This window comes from Electrona antarctica (genome assembly GCF_951216825.1).
Source record: "Electrona antarctica genome assembly, chromosome: 12".
Classification (NCBI taxonomy): Eukaryota; Metazoa; Chordata; class Actinopteri; order Myctophiformes; family Myctophidae; genus Electrona; species Electrona antarctica.
In genome coordinates, this window is record NC_136793.1 from 1,795,722 (window position 1) to 1,805,721 (window position 10,000).

At 51.8% G+C, this 10,000-nt stretch overlaps 1 protein-coding gene across 1 annotated transcript in view; it reads left to right on the forward strand.

Moving 5' to 3' along the window:
• LOC306933683 (uncharacterized protein) overlaps positions 1–10,000 on the forward strand; it is a gene marked incomplete at both ends in the record, with an annotated part of 29,342 nt that overhangs the window by 754 nt on the left and 18,588 nt on the right. Inside the window, 7 exons of the mRNA XM_079515993.1 lie at positions 1,417–1,978; positions 3,085–3,265; positions 3,888–4,130; positions 4,820–6,507; positions 6,920–7,078; positions 7,604–8,038; positions 9,417–9,780. Of these exons, the coding sequence (XP_079372119.1) occupies positions 1,417–1,978; positions 3,085–3,265; positions 3,888–4,130; positions 4,820–6,507; positions 6,920–7,078; positions 7,604–8,038; positions 9,417–9,780 (3,632 nt within the window). The remainder of the gene's footprint in view (positions 1–1,416; positions 1,979–3,084; positions 3,266–3,887; positions 4,131–4,819; positions 6,508–6,919; positions 7,079–7,603; positions 8,039–9,416; positions 9,781–10,000) is intronic.

Here is a 10,000-nt window from a genome sequence, read left to right on the forward strand (position 1 = left end):
GTCGGTGTATCATGGATATGTTTTATTTGCTGTAGTACCGATGATGTAGTATTGATTGAAGTGTCATTTTATTTCTGCCCCTTGGCCAGTTCCCACTTGGAAAAGAGACTCTGTCTGAGTGGCTCGGGGCCACTCAGCAAAATTCCACAAGTCCAATTAAGGGCCGCAAGCTCAACATGCTTCTATAAGAGCTAATGAGGCCAAACCTCAACGAACAGAAAGATACTCATGGAATAATGATTAATCAAAGAAAGTCTGTAGTGACAAAATGAGATCTTAATGAACAGAGAGATGTCCCAATAAATCAGAGGAGATCTAGGGAGTGGTTTAACACTAATAATTAAAATGACTAATTATATGTTTATTGGTGTGACCGCAGATACATTAAGCAGGGGCCTCATGCGGGGCCGCGGGCCGCGCGTTGAGCAGCACTGCTGTACTACATCTAGCGAGCATGTTGGAACGCCTCTGAGACGATCTAACAGATCTATAGACCTAATGGACCCAGCATAGTGAGCAGTGATTCGTCATGGATGGACTTATAGATCTGTTGGTGAATACCTGTGCTGTGGAACGGAGCATTTAGCGACGTGTGTGTGTGTGTGTGTGTGTGTGTGTGTGTGTGTGTGTGTGTGTGTGTGTGTGTGTGTGTGTGTGTGTGTGTGTGTGTGTGTGTGTGTGTGTGTGTGTGTGTGTGTGTGTGTGAGTGTGAGAGAGATTAGGCTGTAGGCACAGCGCGCGCACACACTCTGTCTCTCCCAGCATGCAACATCCTTACCACAGGAATTGAATTGCTCTGTAAACAAGGGTTTCTCTCTCTCTCTCTCTAGCTCTCTCTCTCTCTAGCTCTCTCTCGCTCTCGCTCTCTCTCTAGCTCTCTCTCTCTCTCTGTCTGTCAGAGACAGAGATAATTCATATATATTTATTTATTTTAAACGTGTGCTCTCCTCTCAGAGAGAGAGAGAGAGAGAGAGAGAGAGTAATATCAACTCTTTGTTGGCATGAGAGACCATTCACTTCCCCTCACTTCACACAAGTGTGATTTTTTGATTGCGCAGAGAGAGAGCGAGAGAGAGAGAGGGAGAGGGGGAGAGAGAGGGAGAGAGCCTTGCCAACCATTACTGTTGGCTCCCAAATCACGGGACTGATACATATTTGAACATATTTTTTAAGTCATTGTACACGTGTGTGTTTTCTGAAAAAGCTATGTTTCTATGTCAGTCGATTTTTCAAAAATAGCAGACCTACAAGCTCGTAGCGCGCCACTCGGTGGTGCACTATGAGCTTGTAGATCTGCAATTTTTCAATAGCTAAAGCATAACATAATGCTAACACCAAAAGGGGGTTCCCGCCCAGAATGGGTTAAGAGCGTCTGCTATAAATGCCTAAATTGTAAATCCTTCTTCTTCTCCTCAGACGTACGAGCGCCAGTTCAGGCTGCCGGGCGAGCATCGTGAGGGAGGTCTCCTTCAGCTCCTGGGGGAGCACCACCCCCCGCCGCCCCCCCACCCTCCTCCTCCTCACCACCCCCCCCACACCTCCACCCCGTCGCCCAGGCACCACCACCAGGCGGCGCCACCTCCCCCTGCCTCGACGGCCAAGCAGCAGCAGCAGTCGACGCCACCTCCTCCTCCTCCGCCCCAGGCCTCCTCGTCCAAACACCACCCGCCTCCCCCGCCCAAAAAACACCCCCCGCCGCCCATACACCACCCGCCGCCTCCTCCTCCTCCTCCGCCCAAACACCAGCCGCCCCAACGCAGCGGCGGCGGCCTGCCGCCTCCGGCGCAGCAGCACGCGCTCGCTCAGCACCACCAGCACCACCAGCACCACCCGCACCACCACCACCACCATGTGCAGCACATACTGATGCAACCCCTGCACCACCACCACCACCACCCGCACCACCACCACCTCCACCACCTCCACCACCAGCAGCAGCAGCAGCTTCCTCCTCCCGACTGGAGCTCGGAATCTAGCGGTAAGCCCCGTTTAGCCGTTTGCATATCACTACGGGAGGCATACTTAGTTTAGACTAGTCATTGGTTAGACATAAGGTTGGTGAGGGGTGCGTTAAAACAACCGGATTAAGGTTGGTGAGGGGTGCGTTAAAACGACCAGATTAAGGTTGGTGAGGGGTGCGTTAAAACGACCGGATTATGGTTGGTGAGGGGTGCGTTAAAACGACCGGATTAATGTTGGTGAGGGGTGCGTTAAAACGACTGGATTAAGGTTGGTGAGGGGTGCGTTAAAACGACCGGATTAAGGTTGGTTAAAACGACCGGATTAAGGTCGGTGAGGGGTGCGTTAAAACGACCGGATTAAGGTTGGTGAGGGGTGCGTTAATACGACCGGATTAAGGTTGGTGAGGGGTGCGTTAATACGACCGGATTAAGGTTGGTGAGGGGTGCGTTAAAACGACCGGATTAAGGTTGGTTAAAACGACCGGATTAAGGTTGGTGAGGGGTGCGTTAAAACGACCGGATTAAGGTTGGTGAGGGGTGCGTTAATACGACCGGATTAAGGTTGGTGAGGGGTGCGTTAATACGACCGGATTAAGGTTGGTGAGGGGTGCGTTAAGGGTTGTGAGAGGGTTAAGGTTAAGTTTAGGTGCAGAGCGTGTCAGCCCCACGGACCGAAGCCGGGAGAAGGTTCCACAGCTGAGGTGCCTGGGACCTAAACGCCCTGCCTCCTATTGTAACTTTTGATATTTTTGGGACAGTAAGCATTTTTGCATACTGTAAACGCACTGGTGTTCTATTTGGTTTGTAGGGATCGATGAGTTCTTTGAGATATTGTGGTGCCTGACCATTGAGAGCTTTGTTGGTGAGGAGAAGAATTTTGAACTCTATTCTGTATTTAACCGGGAGCCAGTGTAGAGAGGCCAGTGAAGGAGTGATATGGTCTCTTCTTCTGGAACCTGTCAGCACACGCGCCGCAGCATTTTGAACTAGCTGTAGGCTTTTCAGAGACTTACTTGGGCAGCCTGACAATAGCGAGTTGTAGTCCAGCCTTGAGGTAACAAATACGTGGACAAGTTTTTCTGATTTATTTTGTTTGTTAAAACGATGTGACGATCGTTGACAGCCCTGTCGGCCGCCGGCCCGCTGGACCGCCCAGACCCCACCTCCAGGGATCCGACGGCGGCGGCGGCAGCCAATAGGAGCTCTCCACCGACGAGCCCCTCCCCTCAGAGGTCGCTGACCCCGGACCTGCAGTTGCCCGTGGTTACGGACGCCAGCATCCTGAACCTCACGTCTCTGAGCAGGTCTGTTCACCTCCTTGACCTTTGACCTTTGGTCGGCATCAGTGTTAATTTCGTCGACTAAAACTATAAGACTAAATATATTGACAATTTAGTCAACAAATAAAAACTAGACTAATATGTTAGGAAGGGACTAGTGGACAAGAGATCCAGTTATAAGTCATTTAACACTTGGTTGCATGCTGAAAATAGCCGATCTACAAGCTCACAATGTGCCGCGCTGCGACACGTTGTGAGCTTGTAGATCAGCTATTTTCAGCAAGGGTAAAAATATTCTTTACGACGGCATCAAGGCCCGCCAAAACACATTTTAAATGTTATTTCTTTGTGGCTTTCGCCTTTATTTTATATATTTTATCATGTTGATTAGGTGATGTAATGGTGATGTAAAACAAACGGTGCAAACACAAACATTAAACGACATTAACAATAAAGAGACAATATGACGTAATGAGGGACAATATGATGTCAATTTTCCCTTCATTGTCAATGACGTTTACAAAACAAACATTGAACTAAAAACAAACATTAAACTTGTATATAGGAGGGGCTAGCGCCCCTCAAAAATAAAATAAAATAAACACCTAATTGGGTCAATGTTGTCGCCATGTTTCTTTGTGTCTAGGGGGAGGGGCATACAGGAGGCCAGCGAGCAGAGGGGGAGGGGCATACAGGAGGCCAGCGACCAGCTCTTTGGCAACATCAAGAGGAAGTACGGCAGGAAGGACTCCCAGAGGATGCTGGGTAATCCTCCGCCGCACGGCGCCACGTGGGCGCGGCAGGCGGAGAAAGGGGCGGAGAGTCCCCCCGGTGCCCCGCCCCCCGACGACACACACAAGTACAGAGAGGAGGACACGCCTCCTGAACGGTAGGCGGGGGGAGAGGGGGGGGGGGGGGGGGGGGCATTATTTATTTTGTATTATTTGTACCGGTCATTGTCTGTGTTGAGTTATTTGGTATTATCTAAGCTCTTTTGTCACATCTGTCCAGTGCAGGTATTAATTTGTTCCCCTGTTCAGTGCCCCAAAAACAATCAAATTGTCAATCGTTAACACCCCGAACGCCTGGGGTTCTTTAATCCATTAAATCAGAGCCCAGCGATGTTATCCCGGATGTAGCTGAAGTAGCTAAATGTAGCCAAAACGGGAGGTATTTCTAACGTGACTAGCGACGGGACCGCGGTGGGCCGTCTAACACAGGATCTTTGCTTAGAATTGGACGGAATGATTTAGAATCTAAATCATTCCGTCCAATTCTAAGCAAAGATAACCAAAAATCTTAAAACGTGAATGACTCTTGATCTAAATCTAGATTTTCGGTCTCGTCGGCTAAAATGGGGGGGGAACATTTTCGATGACGTCCCACCGGAAAATTGTTGCGCAACAGACGCTCCCAGCCTGTGGAGCGATGCGATCGGTTTTGATATCAATAAATCTCCGTCCTTTTTTTTATCAATCTCTGTCCTGAGCGCTGGCCGTTACTAATTGACTGAACAGAGAACTCCGTCCTTGCCGCTCGGGGTGTTAATTGATGAATGAAATGTTGTGATGGTGACAGACTTGCTGAGCGAGAGGACAGGAGGACGGAGGACAGGGAGAGGACAGAGGACAGGAGGACGGAGGACAGGGAGAGGACAGAGGACAGGAGGACGGAGGACAGGGAGAGGACGGCCAACGGCAGGAGGGGCGAGGAGGAGGATGAGGAGCAGAGAGGAGGAGTCGCCACGGCAGCGGAGGAAGCCAAGCCCGGGAGGAAGAAGAGAAGGAGGCGCTCTTTCGACGAGTCGTTCCCATCCGCCGCCGAGGTCTGCCGCCACCAATCGGAACAGGAGCAGGCCTCTGACGTCACGGAGAAGGGCCCTCCGGTCGGAGCGGGGCCCCCGGAGGCCAAAGTGGCCCACAAGATGTGGAACTCTCCTAAGAGCCGGTCCGGAGCCGGGCCGGAGGACTCCGCGGACAGAGGAGAGAGGAGAGAGAAGGGAGAGGTGTCGCCGTCCGTGGCCGAGCCCGACTCCGCCTCCAACGCAAACAGAGTGAAGAAGAACGCCGCGGTGGGACGTCCTAAGAACGGCGGGGCCGACCTCAGCGGCGGCCTCAGGGAGTCTAGTTTCAGCCACGCCCACAGCCCCGGGCCCCGGTCCCCCGCCACCGCCCACCCCAGAATGCCCAGCCCCCCCGCTCCCATGGCCAGCGGCAGTCCCAACCCCAGCCCTAGACCCAGGCCTAACCTTAGCCCCGGGCCAAGATCCAGAGCCAATCTCAGCCCTAGACCCAGAACTAATCTTAGCCCCAGTCCTAGCCCTAGACCCAGAACTAATCTTAGCCCCAGTCCTAGCCCTAGACACAGGCCTCACCTTAGCCCAAGTCCTCGACCTAGAAGTAATGCTAGTGCCAGTCCCAGAACTAATCTTAACTCCAGTCCCAGAACTAATCTTAGCTCTAGTCCCAGAACTAATCTTAGCTCCAGTCCCAGAACTAATCTTAGCCCCAGTCCTAGCCCTAGACCCAGGCCTAACCTTAGCCCCAGCCCTAGACCCAGGCCTAACCTTAGCCCAAGCCCTAGACCCAGGGCTAACCTTAGCCCCAGCCCTAGACCCAGGCCTAACCTTAGCCCCAGCCCTAGACCCAGGCCTAACCTTAGCCCAAGCCCTAGACCCAGGGCTAACCTTAGCCCCAGCCCAAGACCCCAGGCCAACCTTAGCCCCAGCCCTAGACCCAGGTCTAACCTTAGCCCCAGCTCTAGACCCCAGGCCAACCTTAGCCCGAGCCCTAGACCCCAGGCCAACCTTAGCCCCAGTCCCAGCCCTGGACCCCGGGCAGCCCTGGTTCCAAGCCCCGGCCCCTGCAGCCCCTCAGCGAGCCCCTGCAGCTCCAGACCCATGAAGACCAAGGACAGATGGTCCTACCTGAAGAGCAGGAGTCCCAGCAGCCTGGCGCCGCCGCCGCCCCAGATGGACAACAGGAGCGTGGCCGACCCGCCCTCCGCCTTCCCCATCACCCCCGCCAGCCCTCTCTACGCCAACACCGACAGCCTGACGGTGCACACCGCGCCCGTCAAGAGGAAACGCGGGCGGCCCAAAAAGCAGCCCCTCCTGACCGTGGAGACGGTCCACGAGGGGAGGTCCACGTCGCCCCCGAGCCCCCAGGCGCGGCGGGGGGACCCCTCCCACCCGGGGGTGGGGCTGAGTCGGCGGAGGAAGCAGCTGACCGCCACCACGCTGGCCCAGATGGCGTCCTCTATACCCGGTAAGGCTGCACAATACGTCCTTAACGGTGCCATATCAGTGTCCCAAAATGGCAACGCTGTCGCGATATATCAATATATCGTCCATATATCAATATATGGACGATATATCGATATGTCCATATATCAATGTATCGTCAATATATCGTCCATATATCGTCCACTTCTAAAGCCAGGAACATCCCATCCATGCTAGTTTTCATTGTTGCTACACTTTAAGTGTGGGAACCCAATAGCACTTGAAATAAAGTAAAATAGAGTGATATTGACTATTTTTGAATAATGTTTTGTTTTCAATGTTGCAACACTTACAATACAGAATGTGACATTTTAACGGTAATAGCGTGTATCATATCGATTTCGGCAATATTTGGCATAAATACTGAGATATGGAATTGTGTCCATATCGTGCAGCCCTAGTCCCCGGCGGCGCCGCAGCCTCCGGTGGGCTGAAACTGAAGCGCGGCAGGCCCGGGGGACACGCCCGGCCCGGCAGGCCAGGACACGCCCCCAGGCCCGTTGCCAAGCTGAGGCTGGGGAAGGTCCAGAGTATCCTGAACGAGATCCTGTCAGGTTGGTCATCTCTTATCCTGTTGGTTTGTTTTTTGGTTTATTTGTGTCTTTTGTTTTGTTTTTGTTATGTTTTTTGTTTCTTTGAATTTGTTCTTCTCTCACTGCGCAAAAATAAAGGAATACGGATGTGTATTTCACAGGAAACTCCCGTTAAACTGTCCAACAAACTCCAGTAAACTCCCGTAATGTACCATCACACCTGTATATTACTGTATATTACTGTATATTCCTGCTAAACTTGAGGTTTAAGGGCAAATCTAGTGCCCATAATTGCCCGTTAACTTCTCTTTTCATGCAGTGTCTTTCTCCACAAAATGTTAAGAATGTTCCTTTAGACAGGATGTTATATCGACGGACGCTAGCTTCATTGATTACCTGGTATCATGGGCTATAGATGCTTCTAGTCTCCCCAAAAGTTCCCTGAAAAGTCTCAGATTTCCCCCAACACGCTTTACCCATTGATCGACTTCCTGCTGATTTGCCCACGAATCACTCCAAGCGGCTCAATTCTCCAACGTGTGGCAGGTTCGGCTCAGAACGGCAGCCTGGCGCTCAAGTCGCCCGGCGCTCCGGTGTCGTCGGCCATGAGCGCGGTGGCGTCCAGCATCGAGGCTCGCCTGGGGAAGCAGATCAACGTGAGCAAGCGAGGGACCATCTACATCGGGAAGAAGAGAGGGAGGAAGCCGCGCTCCGAGACCAGCGTCCAGGTCTCCAACCCCTCCAGATGGGGCGGGGCCAGAGACAGCCAGGTCTCCAACCCCTCCAGGTGGGGCGGGGCCAGAGACAGCCAGGTCTCCAACCCCTCCAGGTGGCCCGGGGGCGGAGACAGACCCTCCGACCCCTCCAGGTGGGGCGGGGGCGGAGACAGACCCTCCGACCCCTCCATGAAGTGGGCCGGCAGGGACAGGCCCTCCGGCGTCTCCAGCCTCTACGAGAGCCTCCTAGTGCCTTCCACTCAAGGTTAGTAGCCTATACGGTTTTAGAAATTCTATTTCAATTCATAGTTATCTGTTAAAAACAAACTCCATTGCAGTGTCCTCATGTTTGTCAGAAACATAATTTATAATCAAACACCAGATTACTTCCTCAAACAGTTATTAAAATCAAGTGACAGACATAATCATAACACCAGAATTGCCAGTCATTTAACACTCCCTGCTCCAAAAACGAACATGTTACCACCTCACATTAATATAACACAAAGTCAATTATCTTTCAAATATGCTTTAAAGGAACACTTGTTACAGCTGACCACATGACCTTAATGTTATTCTTATTATGTTGCATTTAATTTTATAGAATAAATTGTAATTATGTATTTTCATGTATTTAATCTTGTTGAATGTATTTGTAATTATGTATTTATGTACTTTTTGTATGTATTTTATATGGACCCCAGGAAGATTAGCTGTCGCCCCGGCGTCAGCTAATGGGGATCCATTCAATAAACAACAATAGTGGTACTGACTACAACTACATTACTACAGTAACCTCTTACCTTCCACACAGTGTCTCCCCCTGCTGGCTCCATAGTGTTACTAACTGAGCACCGAAGTCTGACATCAATATCGGTAGAGGGCGCTAAGTCCACTGGTTCATGCACTTTTAATTTGTATTATAATCCCCATAGGGGGATTTTAGATCGCCTCATATAAGAACTGTGTTTGAAAAATATCCCGGCCGTTTCACTCATATGGGTATGAAGAATCAACTGACTGAGAGAAAGCGCTAATGTTACTGCTGCTGGAATAGTAAAATTTTCGCTAGAAACATATCAAATATGACTGTTGTAACGATACAGAGACACCTCCCCGACAATATCGCAGAGACAGTATTTTTAGACCACAGTTCTTATATGAGACCATTTTAAGCCCTGACTCTTAAGTCCTGATGTTATTCACCATAGAGAAAGACTTCCATGAACCAGGGGATGAGCGAGTGACGGGTGCGAGGGAGGCTTTTGGTTAGACATAGCATTGGTCTGACTGGATTAAGGTTGGTGAGGGGTGCGTTAAGGGTTGGGAGAGGGTTAAGGTTAGGTTTAGGTGTGCTGCCCCGTGGGAGGTTAGGGTTAGGGTGAGGGTTTGAGATATCGGATCAATGGTATGTCTAACCAAAAGCATGCACCCCACGGGGCAGCACACCTAAACCTAACCTTAAACCTCTCCCAACCCTTACCGGACCCCTCACCAACCTTAATCCGGTTGTCCTAACGCACCCCTCACCAACCTTAATCCAGTCGGACCTATGCTATGTCGAACCAAAGTATGCCTCCCGCGAGTGATGTCAGGACTCGGGCGCTCTCTAACCACAGTGACCTCTGACCTCTTCCACACAGTGTCTCCTCCCGGCTCCGTCCTGAGAGGTCATGGCGGCCATCACCACCCAGAGGCCGCCATGCCCAGCCTGCAGCCCATCTCGGCCCTGCCGGCCAAGCCGCCGCCGTCCGCCTCCAGGGGGGCGGCGGCAGGGGGAGGGGGATTCCTGTCGGGGGCGGGCTGGAAGCTGTCCCCGCCCCGGCTGCTGGCCAACTCGCCCTCGCACCTGTCGGAGAACGGGGCGTCGTCGGTCAAGGAGGTGACCCTGTCGCCCATCAGCGAGTCCCACAGCGAGGAGACCATCCCCAGCGACAGCGGCATCGGAACGGACAACAACAGCACGTCGGACCAGACGGAGAAGGCGTCGGCCTCCTCGCGCCGCAGGTACACCGACACGCACGCACGCACACACGTGCAAAACTATTATATATATACAAATTCAATGGATTCCAGATCGATAAGACAACCCACTGTGGAGAAAAACAATACCATGTCTGTTTGACAAAAGTTGAAATCAAAGTCCTTTATAACTTCAAACCATTGACCAAGCATGTGCGTGTGTGTGAGCACGTGCGTGTGTGTGTGTGTGTACATACACACACAC